The sequence below is a fragment of the Ambystoma mexicanum genome, chromosome 3p, assembly GCF_040938575.1.
Source record: "Ambystoma mexicanum isolate Mex_15411 chromosome 3p, UKY_AmexF1_1, whole genome shotgun sequence".
NCBI classification, from domain to species: domain Eukaryota; kingdom Metazoa; phylum Chordata; class Amphibia; order Caudata; family Ambystomatidae; genus Ambystoma; species Ambystoma mexicanum.
The window spans coordinates 224,884,599-224,906,924 of NC_090925.1; the positions used below are offsets into that span (position 1 = coordinate 224,884,599).

General features: G+C 46.4%; 1 protein-coding gene across 2 annotated transcripts in view; it reads left to right on the forward strand.

Moving 5' to 3' along the window:
- Positions 1 to 22,326, forward strand: part of LOC138580293 (cadherin-like protein 26) — a 769,589-nt gene that overhangs the window by 492,729 nt on the left and 254,534 nt on the right. For both annotated transcript variants that reach the window (XM_069650709.1, XM_069650708.1), the window contains exon 8: positions 4,163 to 4,348. In XM_069650709.1, coding sequence (XP_069506810.1) covers positions 4,163 to 4,348 — 186 coding nt within the window. The remainder of the gene's footprint in view (positions 1 to 4,162; positions 4,349 to 22,326) is intronic.

Sequence of the window (22,326 nt, forward strand, 5' to 3'; positions counted from 1 at the left end):
TGTGGCATCAGGTCTCTGGTACTGGTGTGTCACTGAAGGGTGGTACTCTGTCTCATCGGCTGTGCATCCCCTCGGGCAGTTCCTGAAGCAGTTCAGTCCTCTGGTGTATGAAGGCTCACACCGGCAGACCTCCCAGGATGGCTATACAGGTGATATCTTTATGCTTGTTCATCAGCCTCTCCGAAGTGCTCTGCCATTGCTGAGAGTAGGGTGCATTTCGATTGCAGATGTTCCACTCACGATGCATGTGTAGATAGCCCCTATCTTCAACTGGTCGAGGGCCACCACCTTTAGCTGGAATTCCCTCACAAACCACCATTCTATTTCTTGTATGTTCAATGACGCTGTCCTGGTGTATGGGATCCTTGTGTTCCATTCTGCCATCCGTCTGCTCCAGACTGGCAGGAGGAGGAAGTGGGCCATCAGGAATCCCACGTGACTCTCGTTGCTGCTCTTCAGTGTGGTCCATACGCAGTTGCAGGTAAAGAAGCCTTTCAGAATTGTGGGGATGTCTGACATTCCCTTTCCTCCTTTCTCCTGCTCCTTTTACATTGTCTCCCTCTTCTCTCTGTCCATCTTGGAGTTCGAGATTAAGTAGAACACCATCTGGTTGATGGTCCTCACTGTCCTCTTCTGAACAGGCCAGACCTGAGCCACGTACTGCAGCACCAGTAGCATGTTGTTCTTTAGAGCCAGCATCTTCCCTTCAATGGTCAACTTCCTGAAGACTCCAGAGTTCCAGCTTCTGCTTGGCCTTCACAGCTCATTCCTCTGATATCTTCTCCATAGCACTGTCATGCCCAAACCTGATTCGCAGGATATCCATGCAGGCCAGCGTGATAGGAAAAGGCAATGGTTTGTGTGTGGTTTTCCTGTCTCCAAAGAGCATGGCCTCTGGCTTTGTGTAGTTGATCTTGACCCCTGAAGCTTTGCTGAAGTCCTTGCAAGTTCTCAGCAGGGTCCACATGGAGCTTTCATCTGCTCATAAGGCTGAGATGTCATCCATGTAGATGGAGCAATTCAACTCACCTTTGCCATCACTTCCAGGCACCTTCATTTTCTGATGTTCTTGTTCCATCTGATGTGCTCCACCAGGAGCTCTATAACACAAACAAAGAGAAGAGATGAGAGTGAAGACCCTTGTCAGACCCCTGACTCCACTGGAATGATGTGGTCCTCCAGCTGTTAACCGTAGCAGTACTGAGGATGTCTGTATACATTGCATTCAACATGTCACAGAAAAGGTCTCCCATCGCTGCTGCCCAGAGGGCCCAGTCCATGAACTTGTGCAAGAGTGGGTCAAATTCCTTTATCTGATCCTGCTTAACCAGAGCCCCCCAGATCCTGCAGTCCTTACCAAACTCAATTGTGTGCCTGATCAGGGCGAGGCTGTCTGTTATCTGGTGACCGGGTATCCCGTACGACTGATCTGGGTGGACCATCACCCCTATCATCCTTTTCAGCTGGTCATCCATTACTTTTGCGAGGATCTTGTAGTCCACATTCAGGAGGGAGATGGGCCTCCAATCATGAGGTCCTCTCTTTCTACTTTCTGTTTTTACAAGAGCGCAATTGTGCCCTCTCTCATGGACAGTGACATTCTACCACTTTCTGTCATCTCCTTACATAGCCTCAGAAAGTCCACCTAATCAGGTCCCATAGTTTGACATGCAGTTCAACTTCGATACCATTAGAGCCCGGGTTCTTGCCACACTTAGAAGACATTTCTACCTGGTGTAGCTCCCCCAGTGTGAAAGGGGCACTCAAGTGTGCTCTCTCTTACTGAGTCCAGTGTCTTTGAACAGCCAGGAACATGTCTTCCTGGTCTCTTTCTGACACCTTTGGCGAGTAGAGGCTGCCATAAAATTCATATTCTTCTCTTTCCCACCTTGGAGGTTAGATTCTTGGTTGCAACATTCTACTAGGGGCATGCCTGTGAAGCGTAGCTTCTTGAAGAAGAAAAATCAGTTGCACTTCTCGTCCATCTCAAGTACCTTGACCTTGGAATGGAACATGACTTTCCTGGATTCTTGAATCTCGAGTTTGAAAGTCTCTGCAGTTTGCTTTGCAGTGCTCTGAACGTTCTCTTATTTTTCTGTGCAGCAGCTATGCTTGCATTCTGGAAAAAGCTCCAGATTTATTTCTTGACCCACTCCTACCACTCCCTGGTAGATTGAAAGCAGCCCCTAATGCCCCTCCAACCTACGCATGCCTCTCTGAGGTCTGCCTTAGTCTCCTCACTGTCCAATAATGTGCAGTCCAGCTTCCAGGAACCTGGACCTGCAGGAAACATTCTTGAAAGCATCCCCCTGTAGCTGATTGCTCTGTGGTCTGTGAAGTGGATGGCAACCATGGAGCTCTGAACAGGCTTTATTGTCTGGGAAATGAAGATGATGTCAGTCCTGGAGCACACAGATCCATCATGCTGACTTCATGAGAAGTTCCTGGCATTTGCCCCCATACCTCTGATGCTATCTTTCTTGGAACTCTCCACAACAATCTTCCAAAGAAGCCTGGATGTCAAAGGCATCCTTGTAGAGCCGATGCCATTGCGTCCTTCTTCTTCAATGGTGCAGTTAATGTCACACCCTAGCAAGATGGCCCTGGAGCTGGTTAGCAGCAGCCTCAGAGTTTGGAACACTTCTAGTTGTTCATTCTTGGTTGAGGGCATACACATTGATCAGTTGGATCGGATCACCTGAACTTGAGTCATCGACGGTCAGCACTCTGCCATTCACCTGTTCCGTTACTGACTGAATCCTGAGTTGCCTCCCTTTAACAAGCACAAAACACCTGAGGATGTGCAGTAATTACTTCCAGACCAAAATGATGGACTGTGCCTCCACTCCAGCTCGAGTTGTGTTTACGACTGGTCAAAGGGTATACAAGATTTCTGAGGAAAGGAAACATCACCATTTTGTACTAGCCCATCTGTTCCTGTCCTTAATAATGCTCCTGACATTCAAGGCGAGCAAGGATATTTCCATCCTAGTAATGTTTAAGCTATGATCTGTGGGTCTATCAGGGTTTTAACAAGGTCTCACTATTACATTCCCGGGACCCACACACCCAGCTTGCCACATCTCTTCTCCTTCAATCTTGGTTTCTGTGAGCCCCATCGTGGTCTGGACAATCTCCTCCATTAGCCACTCCATGAAGTGTCCTTCCGCCTGATCTCTGCTTCCCATGGTGAAAGAAGTACAGTTTTCTGTGAAGTCTCGCCAACTCTTCCTGGAGTGTTGAGGTTTCCTCATCTTCATCGTCTTCGATGACCACCTGGTCCTTGCATGCTGCCTTCTTGCTGGTGTAGTAGTTGGTCTTGGAGGGTGGGGGTCTTTTCTATGTGGATTGCATGGTCGTTGCTCGTTCAGCCATTCCAGAGTCATCTGTGGCGAGCACGGCTGGGACCCGGGAAATGTTGTCTGGTTGGCTTCTGCTCATGTTCCTCTCTTATTCCTCTTTCTTCTTTTTTGTACTTTTCCTTTCCTTGCCCTTCATCTTCTTTTCTTGCCTTCTGCTTCTTAGGGCTCATTCCTCATCTGTAGACTCATCTATGTGGAGATGCTTTTCCTCTCACCCGTGGCCTCTATTCAAAACTGGTCCTTGCTGCCCTCTGTGGTGGGTGCATCCATGCCTAGTGTGGTCTCTTCCTTTGCTGTGTTTGCGTTGCCCCTGGTTCTGCTGGCCCTTGGTGCTCCAGGAGGTCAGGCATGGGCTTTGCTGAGCCCTGGATGCTCCTGGCCTTTTTTGTCTTGCCTGCCTCCTTTCTGCTCTCCTTCAGCAGTGCTCCAATCTTCTCTTGTGCTTCCCATAGGAGGGCCTTGCGGTGGGACAGTGGACCCTTTGCTAATGCAGCTATCGGCCACATACACATACCCTAAGTGCCAAACGTTGTATTACAAGTGGAAGGCCCCTGCTTGAAAATGTTGTGTGAATTGAGAATCCCAATAACCACCACATGAACATGCACTTTGAAATAGAAATGGGAGGCACCAGCTTGTACATTTAGTGTGGTTGGTTGAGACACTCACCAAGCAGGCCTATAACAATTCCTAATGTAATGTGGGCCTGTTATCAATGGGTGATGGGTGCACATGCAATAAAGGGGCTTTTGGGTTGACTGGGCATTGATCATGACTGACCAGATTGTTTACCTTTTCAGTTTCAAGGCAGCGTTCCTGAGCGAGAATCGAATGTGACCATTGTGAGGTTCGCTGTCACAGACCAAGACACACCCCACACCTCTGCCTGGAGAGCCGTGTACACCATAGACAAAGGCAACGAGAGAGGCAACTACAAGATTCAGACGGATCCACAGACAAATGACGGCCTTCTGACCGTCATCAAGGTACACGCGCTGCTTTCCGGGGCTTGGGGACAGCTGGACTGAGTTCAACAGAGCATGTAATAGTTGCTTTTAAACATGTTTTGCCATATTTTCAAATGTGAACACATTTGCACATGCTTTGTTGTTCATTGAAATTAACATTGTATTATGAGGCACCCAACTTTGGCCCTCGTTCCGAGAGGATCCTTGCTGCAGTACTCTCTGGAATTTGTGGGTGCGCGTCCTGGGTGGACAGCATTGAGTACACCCTGCATACATTTCATGTAACAAAACTGAGTAGAGACTTGCAATATTTGGGGAGGAGGCTTTGGTCTGACTCCAGCAGCCATATTAGGAAAATCCTTTCAAGGCAATGACACAATTGTTGTTGGCGTGCCTTGTGCAAATGGCCATCTTTCACTGTCTTGACTCTGGGTAGGCATAGATGTGCACTTGCTGCTGCATTTACCAATGCGAGCCCTGTGCCCTGGGGTGGAGGCTTCACATATCACTCTAGTTGGGTATGCTCGCAGCAAGCCTGACCTTTGTGTGGAATCAGAATCATGCAGGCAGATAAGGAGAAAGACTTAACCTAATCTCATAGGAATGAGGAAGGGGGCTCTCTCAGATTCCCCTCAAAGTATGTGTGTACATAGGGGGGAAAGTATTAGCAGAACAAAGACATGCTTACAGGATTCGTCCACTGCTCCCTTACCCCCCCGCCCCCCTGCATGTCTCTGCAAGGGAGCCAGGACCCTATGTCCACGGAGAGATTAGGTCCTTGATCCTATTTTCAATTGCCACAAGCAGAGAGTCTCTGGGTCCCAACGTACTGCCTCATAGGTTTATCAACCTGTAGGTGGCAGGCATCCAGAGGTGGCTTTATGGGAGGGCAAATAGGACCATATGTCCCGGCCTCCTGCGTTGGAGGGAGGCCCACGTGAGTGTCTGATTTAAAGAAGTCACTGCCCTTTTTTTTTTTTTGGGGATCCTTTATGGTGTGCAACTGAGGCTCTACACCTACTGCATTGCTGTTGTTGACAGGTACATTTTGATATGGCCAATTACATCCTGTTATGCTTTATGTGTTCTCTATATAGTATGCACAGTTTATCCACCCACTACAGCACAATTCCTGTAGTATTCTCACCCTACTATGGGGAATATATTGATCACCTGCAATTCTGGAAGCATAAATGCAGATGGATACATCTGAGTGCCACTGTTGCCAAAGAAGTGAGCACAGTGTGTTACGCACTAATTACAGAGAGTTGTGTTAATTTGCCAGAGTATCATACCAAATTCCTGCAAGGCTGGCTTCGCATTTTCCTGAGATTGATAAACTTGCATGCATGCATACTTTTGTGATAGTAACACCTTCTGCGCTACAAAACAATGTACCTATATAAAGTGACATAGCATCAGTATGTTTCAGGTGTGGAGCTTGGTTCCTCAAACTCAGGGTTGTACAAACTGGTAGCTACCCCCAATAAAGAGCGTAATCTGTTAGTCGGGAGAGATGGTTAGATTGTTAAATGTGAAACTGTGGAACCAAAGCCTTGAGGAACAATACCCAGTATTGCCAGTGACCAGTAAAGCGATCCTGGGCAAATCATCATATCCCAATGTATAGTACTGTGCTGCCTTCTGTGATGGTATCAATCAGCCCATTGACCGATGTTTCTTTGTATGTAGTCCATTTGACCTGAAAGGGACCCAGACAGGAAAATGCTAACCGGAAGCAACAGTCCTTTGGGAGAATAGTTTCAGGTCTGCTAATTCGACACAAAGCAGTTTTCTGCTTTATTCAATTAGAAAGGAACTTCTGCACTTCATCATTAGCAGTCCAGTAGTCTGTGTGTTGGGTCTTTGTAAAGATTACACATACAATACAAAAACTCAGGTGAAATCGTTTAGGCTCACATCATTTAATATCCAGATACTTATATGCGTGCCTTGATGATGGTGAAAATGAAGCAAGAGCTATTACCATTTTGCATAACATGCTTCTAAAAGGTTTTGCTTTTAAATACTATGCATATTATATTATGTGATTCGTGTACTTTCCCAGTTCGTTATTTACAACAGTGCATGTGTTTAGTTCATAGAAATCACACATTCAAATTTAATGTGCACGTTGGTCTATGATGCTGAGCTATCCCGGGAGGATAGCTCAGCGGCAACGTTCTCGCCTTGGAAGCAAGACAACATGAAGCAACACACGTTTGATCCCTGCGTCCGCGCTTAGGGACCTCTGGGTATTTAAGCACATTATAAATACGCAACTAAGACAAAAAACAATTACGCAACTAAAAAAAAAGAAAAAACAATTCCTGTAACAGCGCCTCGATGCCTGCGGGCTGTGTGAGCGCTTTAAAAATGCAAAAAAATAAAAAAAAAGAACTGGGAAGCAATGTGTCAAGTGCAGAAATTACAGATTGGCACCACTTTACCAATGTTTGTGATCTTGGGTAACTCATTAATCTTGCTGTGCTTACACTGCCAAAATTGTAAGTCTCTAAAAATGTCAAATTGTCAGCCCCTATGAAATATTTCTCAAGGTACAATCTTTAAAATAAATCTCACTCATGGTTGTTTTGGCTATAGTGTGCTTCATATATAATAGTAGTGGCCATTGACATATTACACACCACAACGTTATTTGTTGATTGGCAGACTAATTGAAAATCCACTTGAAAAGCATGGCCTCTTCTAATTCCAGTCTGCTTTCAAACATGTGCACTTTTCTGGTAGCTGGTAATTTATATCCAGTCTCTGGGGCAAAGGTCACCCAGACCACAGACCACAGCACGTGAGTATGTTAGAGTGAGGTTTGAGGTATCTCTCAGCCTGCCAATCAACATATTAAAGAAGGTGTGATGGGTAACTGGGTCCTCACATTTCAAGAAGCCCTTCCTTTGAAGCATGTGTTATTACCTCCCATTATCCTTAGCAGGGAGCTCATGTTAATCTGCCTTTCAAAGATTACCCGTTCCTTCATCTGCCAACTTGCAGAGCTTGTTATTGTTCCTCAGGCATACATTGCATGGAGGCAGAGGGAGAGAGAGGGAGAGAGAAAGAGAGAGGGAGGGAGAGAGGGAGAGGGAGAGAGAAAGAGAGAGAGAGGGATAGAGAGAGGGAGAGAGAAAGAGAGAGAGAGAGGGAGAGAGGGAGAGAGGGAGAGAGGGAGAGAGGGAGATAAAAGGAGATAGAGGGAGAGAGAGGCAGAGAGAGAGAACTGTAAATTATAGAAATGTGACCTACACCCGCTTTTCCCAGACTAAAGGACTCCCCGCTAAAATCCCCTATCACCTTATACTACACACACAAACCCCCACATACAGACACCACAGGCCTAGCTATTTTCATGTTAACACTAAATGAAACGTGACTAAACTCTGCTCTTTAGCCCTGTAACACACTACCCCATCAGCTGTTAACCAGACCCAAAATTCTGTAGTATGTCAGATCTTGGGATTTTCCATATGAATAACATACTGCTACGTTTCTCTGCCAAACCCATAGAGAGCAGATTGGCACATAGGAACCGGATACCTCGAATTGCACACATCAAAACCACAGGTTTTTTCACGTACCTCTCCCACTATACCATTAACAATTCCACCGCCCTTTTTATTGTTACATTGCCACATGCACCGAGGCCTCCAATGCTATCAGAAGGAGGCAATACAAGACCACTTACATTACATCTATGAATGGATATCAGTATCATTCTCATTGCTTGCAGTCTGCCTGCATGCTGAAGCACGTTTACATTGGGTGAGGCTGCTAATCTGAGCTCTCTGTCTATCCCGGGGTATGTGTACCTTTCTCATTGCTTGCAGGCTGTCAGCATGCATCAGCACTTTTGCACTGGTCTATGCTGCTAATCTGTGCTCTCAGACTATGCTGGGGTGTGTATACCTTTCTCATTGCTTCTATCTGTCTACATTATTGCTTCCAATCTAACTGCATGCTCAGCACCATTGCATTGGGTGAAGCTGCTAATCTGAGCTCTCTGTCTATGCCTGGGTATGTTCACATTTCTAATTGCTTGCAGTCTGCCTGCCTGCTTAAGCACTTTTGCACTGGGCTAGACTGCTAATCTGAGCTCTCCATCTATGCAGGGGTATTCTCTGTCTATGCAGGGGTCTGTATACCTTTCTCATTGCTTCCAATCTGCACTTTTACACTGGGCTAGGCTGCTAATCTGAGCTCTCCGTCTATCCCGGGGTATGTGTACCTTTCTCATTGCTTACAGTCTGCCTGCATGCTTAAACACTTTTACATTGGTGGGGGCTGCTAACATGAGCTCTGTCTATGCCAGGCTATGTGCATTTCTCTCACTGCTTGCAAGCTGTCTGCATGCATAAGCACTTATGCACTGGTCTATGATGCTAATCTGAGCTCTCGTCTATACTGGGGTGTGTATACCTTTCTCATTGCTTCTATCTGTCTGCATTATTGCTTCCAATCTAACTGCATGCTCAGCACCATTGCATTGGGTGAAGCTGCTAATCTAGCTCTCTGTCTATGCCGGGGTATGTTCACATGTCTAATTGCTTGCAGTCTGCCTGCATGCTTAAGCACCTTTGCACTTGGCTAGACTGCTAATCTGAGCTCTCCATCTATGCAGGGGTATTCTCTGTCAATGCAGGGGTTGTATACCTTTCCCATTGCTTCCAATCTACACTTTTGCACTGGGCTAGGCTGCTAATCTGAGCTCTCCATATATGCAGGGGTATTCTGTCTATGCGGGGGGGTGTATACCTTTCCCATTCCTTCCAATCTGCACTTTTACACTGGTCTAGTCTTCTACCTTAGCTCTCTGCCTAGGGTGGGGTGTGTGAACCTTTTGCATATGCCTACTGACATTCTGCAGCTATTCTGCAGCCAGTGCACCATTCTCGTAGCTGCTAATGTTGAAATGTGTCCTGCACCTGCACCAGAACGCAAATGCCCACACTGTGGACTGTTAATGTTGCTCTTGAAATGCCACTTGTTTTTTCGTCGGATTGGGGCACGTCTGAAGAGGGTAAGGAGACTGGGGGTACCCATGCATAGTTGGATTGCTGCTGGGACTGTGATTGTGAGGAGGGGAGCGCTAACAGAGATTCTGGATCCCTTCATTTCTTTGGTCGCAGGGGGGCCAGAAAGTGCTTGTGCCCCAGGCCCCAAGATTCCTTAAAATGGCCCCGCATTTAGCAGGTTTCCAATGAGCCTGTTGATGCCTGAGCTTGAAGGTGCACACAGTGGTCTCCTTCATGTGCACGTGGAACACAACTAGCTTCGTCTAATGCTGTGCGCGTGGACCCCGTACTATAGAACGGTCCAAATGAGATATCAATATGCCCTTGGAATGCCAACACAGGAACAACCACACATTTTGCTCCGTGCGCAATTTCCATAGTGTTTCTCTTGCTAAGTAGAAGAAACATTTACCCCACACCTCGGACCCATAACGATCTAAACGTGTGTGTGAATAGCTGTGATAGTGAGCGGAGCTGCTGTGCCAGTCCTAGCAGCTGTTCCCTTCGGTGTGTGAAACCCATCCCCGCCGCCTGCCAGTGTGTTGCCAGGACTCTGCAGGGGGACCGGCAGGGCGCTCTGTACCTTTCTCAAGTGTGAGCCCGTTACTCCTTGTTTTTGAAGGTGGTAGTAGTATCAGCGAATAAAAACGTCGTTTCCATTCGAAATGGGAGTCACTTTTAGTGAATACAAATACATTTTAACCCTAAAATAGCTAGCCTTCTTGTAATAATACTTCCTTATACAAAGAACTTCACATGTTCATTAAAGGAGCATTTCTAGTTTAGGGGCAGTCATCAATAATAGTCCAGCTCCTTCCTGTGGCCCTATTGTGGATGTCAATCCTGACATTTCTGTGGTGGCGTTTGGGTGGAAGCATGGGGTACGCCCTGACATGTCTGTCTTTTTAGTTGGGAGTTTTTTTTTTTTTACTCCCCTTTATTCATTGTGGGAGTATTTGCCTGTTCCTAGGGAGTAACACGGCTGTTACACCCTTACCTGCAGGCCTGGCAAAAGGGCATCCTACCACTCCACCCCATGCATTTAACGCTTTGCCTGCTGATGCTGCCACCAAGGCTCTTAGACGCTGCCATTTGCATCTTTGTTGCTGTTGTGCATCTTTTCAGAACATTCTCACCAGTGGTTCCTGACCACCTGATTTTGCAAGAACCCTGGTCAACAGATATATTCGGGTACATACGGTGGAATTGCTGAGTGCTTTGCACAAGACACACCCCTTTAAAGAGAAATAAAAAAACAAGCGAGGCCCCTATACTTCATAAAACATGATTTATGTGGGTGCTCTGTCTATGAAGTGCCCGGCACAGTCAGGAGCGTCAGAGACACATGGGAAACCTGGGGACGTTGTCCCTGACACATTGCACTGCAACCCAACAATGTGTAGAACGTCCAAGAGCCACAGCCAGCACACCCACAGCAAGCACACCCACAGCCACCGCACCCACAACCAGCAGACCCACAGCCACCACACCCACCACACCCACAGTCACCACAGCCACAACACAAAGAGCCACCACACCCACAACCAGCAGACCCACAGCCACCACACCCACAGCCACCACACCCACAGTCACCACAGCCACAACACAAAGAGCCACCACGCCCGCAGCCACCACACCCACAACCAGCACGCCCACAGCCACCACACTCACAGCCACCAAACCCACTGCCACCAGATCCACAAACAGCACGCCCACAGCCACCACACTCACAGCCACCAAACCCACAGCCACAAAACCCACAGCCACCCCACACACAGCCACCCCACACACAGCCACCACACCCACAACCATCACACCCGCAGCCACCACACTCACAGCCACCACACCCACAACCATCACACCCACAGCCACCACACTCACAGCCACCACACCCACAACCAGCAGACCCACAGCCACCACACACATAGCCACCACACCCACTGCCATCACACCCACAAACAGCACACCCAAAGCCACCACACCCAGAGCCACCACACCAACAGACAGCACCCCCAAAGCCACCACACCCACAACAAGCAGATATATTATACTATATGTTTAAATAATCACCACAGTGTTACCGTTTTTCAAACAACTCCAACATGGTTTCACATTTTGCATTCTGTAAAGATGATATGAAACCGATTGTCATGTTTCCTACTAGTATTGTTTTTTTTTATCAATGTAGCAGAAACGCCCCTGCTCCCTAACGCATGACACAAGTGTCATGTTAACACTATTCCCATTCATGAAGAAAAGGTGCTTGACCCCGGATAAAGTACTATTTTGCTAAGTCTAAACACAACAGTTCAAAGGTACATGGTGCGCAGGCCAATATTCAAACCCTTGTATCTCCAAAATCACTCCTCTAACTCCCCATCCAGTGCCCTTCTCACAGATAAGAGCTTGCTAGCTGTCACGACAGATGGGCACCCTTGCAGCAGATGGGCAGCTTTGCAGCAGATGGGCAGCCTAGCAGCCGATGGGCAGCCTAGTAGCCGATGGACGACCTTGAAGCAGATGGACAGCCTTTCCTCAGATGTCCAGTCTAGCAGCCATTGGACAGCCTTGCAGCAGATGGGTAGACTTGCAGCAGATGGGAAACCTTTCAGCAGATGGACAGCCTTGCAGCAGATGGGCAGCCTAGCAGCCGATGGGCAGCCTAGTAGCCGATGGACGACCTTGAAGCAGATGGACAGCCTTGCAGAGATGGGCAGCCTTGCAGCAGATGGGCAGCCTTGCAGCAGAGGGATAACCGTGCAGCAGATGGGCAGACTTGCAGCAGATGGGCAGCCTTGCAGCAGGTGCATATCCTTGCATCAGATGGCCAGCCTAGCAGCCGATGGAAGGCCCTGCAGCAGATGGGCAGCAAGCAGCCAATAGACTGCTTTTCATCAGATGGGCAGGTTTGCTCATATGGGCAGGTTTGCGCAGATGGGCAGCCTTGCAGCCGATGGGCAGCCTTGAAGCAGATGGGCATCCTAGCAGCAGATGCATAACCTTGGAGCAGATGGGCAGCCTTGCAGCAGATGGGCAACCTTCCAGCAGATGGAGAGCCTTGCAGCAGATGGGCAGCCTTGCAGCAGATGGACAGCATTGCCTCAGATGGGCAGCCTAGCAGCCGCTGGACAGCCTTGCAGCAGATGGGAACTAGCAGCCGATGGACAGCCTTGCAGCAGATGGGCAGACTTGCAGCAGATGGGCAGGCTAGCAGCCGATGGACAGCCTAGCAGCTCATGGGCAGCCTAGTAGCTGATGGACAGCCTTGAAGCAGATGGGCAGCCTTGCAGAGATAGGCAGCCTTGCAGCAAATTGGCAGACTTGCATTTCAAAGACTATACGAGCTGATTACGATTCCAAATCCTCCCCTGTCACTGGCACCTGGTGTGAGGAAAGAACACTCCACACAACCTCCTGCCCTGCCTTCTTCTTCAGGAAAGTGTGTGTGCGTGTGAGGGGGATATTGGGGGGTGCGGGCGGGGGGCGGGGGGATGGTGTGATCCACAACGCACCCCAGCACCAGGAAAAGTTGTGGGGATGAATACCTTCTTGTTTCCTACGTCCCGGCTTGCGACCTAAGGAGCGTATCGATTTGAAGACCTTCCAAAGGGGTGTGGTTTATGTAAGTATAAGCGTGGCTAACAGAGAACCCGGGTTTGTGATGCATTTTGAAATACACTCCTCGTGAATAGCAAACACATCTATTAAGATCCGTTATGAGAGGAAACAGAGCACTACCTAGGCAGTCTAATTCAGTGAACTGTGTCTCTGCTTTTCAATGAGAACAATCTGGCATGTTTGCTCATTTTCGGACCCAACCTACCACTTTGGAATTGTTAACACATATTGATTCTGCATTCAAAGTATCCAACTTGCAGCCATTAATCAGTCTCTTTGAAGCTGAAGAGATGTGGCAATGTTGACTCTTCCCTTGTTCATACTTATTTTTGCAAATTTGGTGTCCATTAGCATATTTTCAAACTAATATAATTACCATTAGCTCTTCTTAAGTGCTGAGAACACAAGCGACAATATTTACCCTTTTCCACCATCGCAGGTTAATGTTTTCCAGAGTCCTTGAAAAATCCAACCTGCTTAAACTGGCAAAGTAATTTCCTCCAGCAAACCCATCAGAGGGCAGTAGAGCTTTGGTGGGGAACCTGTGGTCTTCCAGACGCCATGGCCTACAACTCCCACACTCCCTCACTATTCACTATAATGGCTAGGGCTGATGGGAGTTGCAGATAAAAACAACCGGAGGGCTGCATGTATATTCAGAATATTCAACCTTCTGGTCTCCTCTTCTGTTTATGGAAGAGCTCAATGGGTTCCTTTTCGGATGGCTAGAGATGGGCGAGCTGAGAGTGCTCGACTTGAGTCAATATTCAGATAATGGGTTTCAATGTTTTAAATCAAGTTGAATCAATGGGACCCCCATAAAGCTGGCATGGGAATTCCCAACTTGACCAGTTTGTTGTCGAAATTCAAACCACAGCCCCAGATAGGGTCAAAGACAAAAGGAATCGATTTCATAACAGATAATTATTAGATTACATGAAATAAAAAGAAAATAAAATCATAGCAAATGAAAAAAATACAGAAGAATGTGACAAACATTGGAAACATCTATGCAAAACACTCGAATCAGGGTTGGCATCTTTCCTCGCATTTTAAATGCTTAAAATCAAACTGCTTCAGACCCTCAGTGATCACTCATTCCTGTGCATTGCAACCTTCACAAAAAAGCTAATGGCAAGAATACTGCGCGCTCCCCCTTCCTGCTCTTGGGCAAAATGTGCTTTCTCACAGGTTTGAACGGAGGGAGACATGTAGAATTAAATGCACTGTCTCTGTACAAATAGATGGCAGAGGAAATTGATTGGAAATATCAATGACCCTCCAAACTTTCAAAGTACGGTCTATTCTGATCTTGGAAACAAATGTACCACTGGACTCCATATTTCTGGACTGTCTGCATTCATTAGCCATCACTGTATTGTCCCCAAACAGTTGTTCGTTCTGAAAAACAATTTGTGAAACACAATTATATGTGATGCTCCCTCATTTTATACATGTTCCAAGGAATCACTCTCAAGGAATGCCATCTGCCAGTGTTGTAAAAGCTCTAGTTTTTTTATTTGTATTCAAAATAAAATGAAGATAATTCTGTCTTGGAAAAGAGGGCCTGCTAACCAGAACCCCCTTTTCTGATTCTGAAAACTCCATGCCAAAAGCATTGTATACTTCTTTGCCCTGCTGGATCAGTATCCTGATCTGCAGTTCTTGCTCTACAGTGGCACTGCACAGGTTCAGGTTTCACAGGAGCCCTCTTGACAGTTGCAGTGACAGGCTGCATTTAAGATATGCACCTCTGTTCCCAAATCACATAATTATGAGAGTTACTATCCTGGTGGCAGTTGTAAACCTTAAATACAAAGCATGATGGCTAGTATCTCTCATAATTATTAAAGCTGTTCCAGATTGATATCATACATGTGTCAGTGTTGTCGGCCCAGCTCATCTGTGGAAGAGTTATGTGTATTCTGATCAGACAGTCTGGCCTTGCGACGTGCAGAGCAGGAGACTGAATATCTGTGCTTCTCCTTTGCTCCTTTGAGAGTTCTGGTTCTGGAAGCCATTTGCACCCAGGACTAATATGCAAATGGTTAATGGCTTTCGGACATGGCCTTTATCGGCCCACAGCCCTAGCTGGTGGACCGCTAAAGGCTGGTAGGCCACTAAAGGCAGCAGGGCATGAGAGCCACATTGTGGTTGTAAATGTGGTTGTTAATTGGTGTTCACCCCCTGTTTTCATTGCCCAGTGTGCTGCATCTTTCTATCTATTGCATATTCTGTGTTCTCTCTCATAAGAGGGAGGGCCTCATCTCGAGTGGCAGTGTAAGTCCCTATTTATTTTTACGGACCCAATGGGGCATTGTTGGCACACTGACTGCAGTGGTAATTGCGCCACGGTAATTGACAGGTGTCCCTATTATAGCTAGTGCTATATCTTAAAAGTGGGTAACAGAAGGGACTGCTCAGAGCAAGTGGTAGGACTTCAGAGCTACAAGTATTTGAAACAAAATGGTGGCGTCCTGCCACATACATTTACATCAGTTTGCATTATAATTTCCTGCAAATGTTATAATGTTATACCCACTTTTAAGATATAGCACTAGCTATAATAGGGACACCTTAACTTGTCCTTTAGAGTCATTTGATTGATTCCCCCCAACTTTGCCCCCCCCCTTTTGTGCCACTCTCATCCACTGACCTGCCCTTTTCACCTCTGCTTCATCAACAATGGAACAGATTCTGAGTTTCACAGAGGAAGAAACCTTAGACATCATACAGGGCCCGACCCTTTTTAATTTAAATGGGGCCCAACAGCATATAGCCGCCACAGCATCTGGCGATGACTTACTCAAACTCAAGAAGAAGTGTTTCCGGACAGAGGTCCATGGACACTTCCTGAGGGAATACCTAAGGGTCAATATGGTCCCACAGGGACTACTAGTTCGCAATGAACCAGCGTTGTTCTTAGAAGATAAAGAATACATGATTGGATTTAGCAAGATATCCACCAAATGCTCAAGAGACTTAATGGTGCTAACCATCAGTACAGCACAAAGAATTCATGCCAAAATTAAAATCGAATTGGCAAATGAAGAAGAAAAATTCCTCACCAATGAGGACCTACAGAATGCCCGAGAAAAATTAAAAGAAATTAATATAGGATTTGACAAATTTATGGCCTCCACCTTGGAAAAAAAGCACAAGAAGTTGTCCAAAGATATCCAAAATTTCAAGATTGAAAATGTATATCCATACTTAGCACCAGATTACAAGGACAAAAAAGACAGAGAGAAATCGGCTATTCAAACGGGTTCCAATAGAGGAAGAAGAAAGAGGGTCACGTTCTCCGAAACTTCAAGTTCTGGGTCCTCTGATGGATCACCTCAAAATCTGGGGAGACAGCAGTCTGGAGGACAACCTATACCACCACCTCCCCAGGTCCCTTTTTTAGGGCGGGGGGGCCCCAGAGGACGATACTGGGGCCCACCACCACCAATGCCAATGCCGTATTACCCCTACCATTATCAACAGTGGGGACAACCGGGACGGGGACGACGCAACCAATGGAGGCATTAGAGACCATTCCAATTTTCAACCTATCAGGCCTTGAACTCGCAAGGGCCGAAAGTGCGGTTTTGGCTAGAGGTCTCTCCTTTGTACCTTCTAATAGAACCAATTGGTTATAACATTTGCAGGAAATTATAATGCAAACTGATGGAAATGTATGTGGCAGGACGCCACCATTTTGTTTCAAAAAATTGTGTTACATTTCTGGCTTGGCTCTAACAGATCTATTAAAACAAACATTGGCCATGAATGACAACAGATTTGGCTTGCCATGTGGTATTAACTGGCCATCAACAGTAGCATCTCGGGAGGATAGCTCAGCGGCAACGTGTTTGCTTTGGAAGCAAGACGACACGGAGCAACACAGGTTCGATCCCCGGGTCCGTGCTTAGATACCTCTGGGTATTAAGCGTGTTATAAATAACCTATCATATCATACCATATCTGCCTGCAAAACGGTGCAAGTACCTGCAAATGCAATAGCAGTACCTGGCAAATGCCTAATACTTATGCAAAAGCTCAAACTGTTGGCTTTGTCAATGCTTGCTTTTAACAGGACTTCAGTGAAGGACACACTTATAGTGCTTATAAATCAAGAAATCCAACCAACAGAGAGCAAGGCAGAGATTACGACCCTTGCCCAATCCTATTGTTAGAGGCGTGTGTAGTTAAGCCTACCCCTGTCATATACCGTGATGTTGTCACCTGGCATCATAAATAAGAGCCCCTGACAACACACAAACACACACTGATTCCTGATTGATTCCTGATTCCCTGCCCGGCGTCCAGTCCTGTTCCTGTCTTCATTTTACATTTATTCCTCTAAACTCCAGATCCCAACCACAAGGCCAAGCATTGCTGATCCTGCTTCAGCTGGGCCTCAATTCTAAATTAATCCCAATAACCAAGGGAAACGCTATGGTGTTTTGGGAAGCATCCTGAATTAACCGGGTTTGCCACTCAGTGCATGCTGCTGCCATCCTGCTCTCTTGATGCCCTATCTTATCCAGTAACCAGAAGTGCTACCCGCTATCCAGTCTATGCCCGCTGATTTTGTCCGGCTGTCCTGTGTAAAACCAAATCCGTGTGGTGATCCAGAGCACTGACTGGCCAAAATCCAAATTAAAAGTGGACTGTGAGTATCACTAGGAACCATAGAACCATAGCATAACTTGTCTTGCCTTGTCCTTAGTTCCACTCTCTAAGCCGTCCTATCTTTATCCTGATAACTGTGATATTGTCAAAAATAATTCTTGAAACCCTGCCTTTGATTTCTTGTGCTAACACCAACATCTTTAATAATATTGTCTTGTACAATCCTGAGCTATTAATCCTGTATGGAGTGATCGGACTGGGTCTGCCAGGGCGGGCGTGGAGATACTAGGGTTGGGCTCGCAAGTCAACCCCAGAGCTTACTGCATCCCAATCTGGTAGCCTAGCCTAGCCTGAATGCTCCTAGTGTGGAGTAAAACTGTCCTTGTCAAAACTGATTTATTTTCCTTTTGCGCATTTATTTTCTCAAAACGCTCATCACTAGATCTTGCATAACTCACTCATTTTATGAGCTAGAGACCTCATTTCACTCTCACATTGTACATATAATCCATAGATACACCCCAACCCAATCCTGATTTAAATATTTCACCCGTTTTTATTAAAAACCATTTTGGTAAATTTAGGCAGGATTTGCAAAAGTGAGTTAATTTTACAATGTGTCATTTTGATTATAAACTGTTTTCAATCTTGCATTCCCTTTTGAATTATATGCTTTTGCTCAATCCATTGCTTGTAATTGCTAGTTTCTTTCCAGTGTTGCTCCACTAAAGAATTGTTTTTGTTTCAAGAGTTTTATACACATAATTTTTAGCATTCCCAGGGTTTAAAATCAGTTTTTCTCTCTTGTTTGGGGAGGGAAGGTAGGGTTTAAATTCTCTTTCTTGTCTGTCATTCCTGATTACCTGCTGATTCTGTTTATCCACTTAAAATTGATTATTTGTTGATTTAGGGAACCTTGCAGGGGGAAATTCTAACTCAAGTGCTATTTTACCTAAAATCAAAAGTGCTCCTATTCCCTGGTGTTTTGTATGTGTGTGCATAGAAGGTTAAACCAAATGCATTGCTTACATCCCTATTGTTCTTATCACCCCATTGGTGATTGCTGCCCCATATTAAAACTGGTATGATTCTTTTGATTTTCAAATAAATAAATAAATATTATATTTTATCAACCAGCCTGGTTCATGGTCCATCGTGACCTGGTGTAATTGAAAAGGGTGTGTGATATGAGTGGTATATCATCTGCATACTGGGCCGAGACTAAGGGGTGTGTCGCCTGATTGAAATCCTTAACACCATTTCATCCAAGTCGGGCATGGCCTTATGTAGGAAGATGTTGAATTTGTTGCCAGAGTTTATGTATACAAAGGGAGTCCGGGTCCATGTGTACTGCTGCCCCCCAAAGATAAAGGCCAGCTTGTGTTGGTCCTCCCTACTGACGGGCACTGTCCAGTATCCATTTGTCAGGTCAATTGCGGTGTATACCTTTGACCCTTGGATCTGGCGATCAATGTAGGGAAGAGGCCATCGGGACATATGGACCTGTTTATTCAGCTCCATAAGGTCTGCACAATGTCTCCATTGGCCATTTGGTTTTAAAATCCCCAGCACTGGATTATTAAAGGTGCTATGGACTGGAACGAATTATCCCACGGAACTCAATTATTTATTTCAATTATTTCCATCAGGTACTCCATGGATGTGAGAGGAAAGCGAACAAACACATGAGTCATTCCAGGGGCCGTGGAATTATGGTAGTATGTATCTCGGTGCGACCACAGTCGTATGAGTCCACAGAAAAGATATGTTGGAGATCTAAGAGCACCTATTTCAACTTTTGCTTTTACTCCTCAGTCTCACAGGCATCAGCGATGTTGACCCGATCTTCCACCATTTCACTGAAACCTGGAAAGACTTTGGGTTTCACTATCTCAGCAGCCTCCTCCAGCTGGGTAGAGAGGTCTCTGGTTAAAGTATTGACCTGGACAGAGGGTTTTAGGTAGGAGAGGCAGTCATTGTGGACCTGGAAGATCACCTCATCGTGCCTGATGTCACAGGTCACCTCTTCCTCCCCGTAAGGGCAGGAAGAGTTCACCAGGAAATTCCCCTCTTGCCGGGTGAATATCCTGTCCACTGGTATGTCCTTTTCACTGTCATTGTCATAGCAGTCATTGGGGATTGGTCCTATCAGTTCATTTCCTAGATCCGTGGAAATATTTCGGTCCTCAACCGCCATTCCAATAATGGTGCCTGCGCCCAGGGTGCTACTCCTAGGGCCACTGTTATCCATCAATATTGGAATGGTGTTGTGTTCGACATTGAGTAATGGTGTTGAGTTTAACCCCAACCCCTGCTGTTGGAGGTGGGCATTGAGATGTACATAAGGTTCAGGAGTTAGCAGTTTCTGTCCTCCTTTAATGTTTAATTCAACTGGGAATTGTCAGGTCCGTCCTGGGATGGTGACCTCCTCTCCAATTTGAACTTCAACTGCATACAGCAGCAATTGGGCTGACCAAAATGCTTTTTCAGAATCATCAAAGCCCATGGGATTGCACCCTAGTCGGGACCAGGCCTTGTAATTTATCAGGTCCAAATTAATTGCAAACTGATTGAGAATGTCACTGCCTAAATAGAATGCAGCAGGGATATCTTGCATGACCCAACAATTATGCTCAATGCTTTTGTCACCTATAGAAATGTTGAGCATGCAGCTGCTAGGCAGGAGATGTTTGGAATTGGGAGCTTCCAGGCCCATTTCCCACTTATCAATCAATTTAAATGTGGGAATGGCTGGTTCTTTTGGGAGCTTTCTGAACATGGCTTCGCTGATGAAGCTCTTTCTGCTGTTCACGCACACTCGGACGAGAACAGACTCCTTCCCCTCTTTTAACTGAATAGGGAGGAACAACTGTTCGCTAATTTTCTGAATGTCAGCTAAACTTTGAACTGGTTTTTCATCATTTTTGGCTATAGAGTTTGTATTTTCATATTGTGAATTGGTATGAAATTTCAAAGTATTTCCTTCCAGTGTGGAATGCCACTTGGAACTGGAAGGAAAGTTGATTTTCAGGAATGGAGAGAAGTTCCCATCACCAGTTTGTTATCCTACAGCAATTACTGTAACGTCCGGTGTTTGATTATTTTGGAAATGAAGCTCAATATGTTCAGACTTTTGTTCAACCATGTGGCGTGCCATTTAAACTAACATGGTTGACACTCTGTTTTATTTTAATTGGCCAGTTAGTCTGAGTTCAGAGGACCTTGTTCACACAGTCTATTAGGGGAGACAACCTGAGAAAGATATCATTACCTATTAGACAGGCCGGTTCCCTCTGGAGTCACGACTATGACTGGGTGTTTCAGCTTATGGCACCCAATTTTTATTACCAAATACGCAGTTCCATCGACAGGAATTTCATTCCCGTCGAAGTCTGGAGTTGTCCAGGAATTGAGGTGAGAAGGATCTGCTGTCTCTCCCCCCTTCCTGAATTTAGCTGCTCAAAGGCCATTCTTGACCGAAAAGTGGCTTGGAATCCAGTATCCACCAGTATAGACAATGCACATTGCCCTTGCACTCGAACTGGGGCATAGAATCTCCCCTCTTTCTCCTCAAGCGGGCAAAGGTAATGGGCATTTTGGGCAAGCTGGGTGGTCAATTTCTTTATTTTGGACTCCGACACGGTGGGGTTTTGGACATTGGTCTGTGCTGGAGTTTGGCAATCTGTAACAAAAATTTGGCATCCTGAAATAGGTGGGATTTTGGAAACCTCTGTTTCCCTTAGCTCTGTGCTGCCCCCTCTTACCTGGTGGCAGTCACTCGAACCAATTTGTGGGGAGGATCCATCCATTACTATTTTTTCCTCAGGATGACAATTCTGGGGTTGAGGTGTGGGTGACTCTGAATCAGTCCCCACACCCACCCAGTCTTCAATCAGATCTCTTGGAACCCATTTTTCTTTGGGAGGAATTCCCCCCTCCCTGAAGGAAAATATTTTCTCCCCAGAATCCTCTAAGGATTCTTCCCCCTTCAAACTGGAGGACACTAACTTTCTCCATAAAATGGGCCTTTTTGATGTCTTTATTTCTCCTACCCCCCTCCGTTCCCTGGGTGGCAGGTTTTCGGGGGCAGGAGATTTTAGGTCCGGTACAGGGGTGTCCAGGGGCTTTTCTGGGTGAGGAAGGAAGCGTCCTCTATGGCTTTACACCCCCCTTCCTCCTGTGCCTCCTCTGGAACCAGTGTGTTGTCGGGCTTCTCTCCCCGTCATTGTTCTGGGGTGCCAGGCCCTTGGTTTGAGGGGTTCTATGCTGCCATGTTCATCTGAGGGTTCTGCTGAGCAGTGAACATGCGACTCAGATCCTAAATTAGGTTCTGGACCTGGCGCTCCAGTTGGGACACCTGTTCAGGCTGGTACGGGGGTATCTGTTCATACCTAGGTGGTTCACGGGAAGGGTAACTATCCCTTCTCCTAGCATACCCTGTGTATTGGGGATTTTGGCAACTCTCCCCCCCCCCGGCCTCCCCTCTCTGATTGCGTGGTCAAGACTCCTGAAACCGCGGAATGAAAGGAAGGTTGTCCTGCAGGTTGGGGTTTGGTAGATACGGGAGAAAGAAACATAACCCAGGATTTGGGGGATTTCTATCCTCCTGAGGGAAGTTAGAAGTGAAGTTTCCTGGGGCAGTGCTCACCTGGTTGGATCCCCCTTGGGCTGGGGTAGTCCATACATACCCCAAGATAGGTCAGTTGCCCTTGTATCTGGGACTTATGTAAT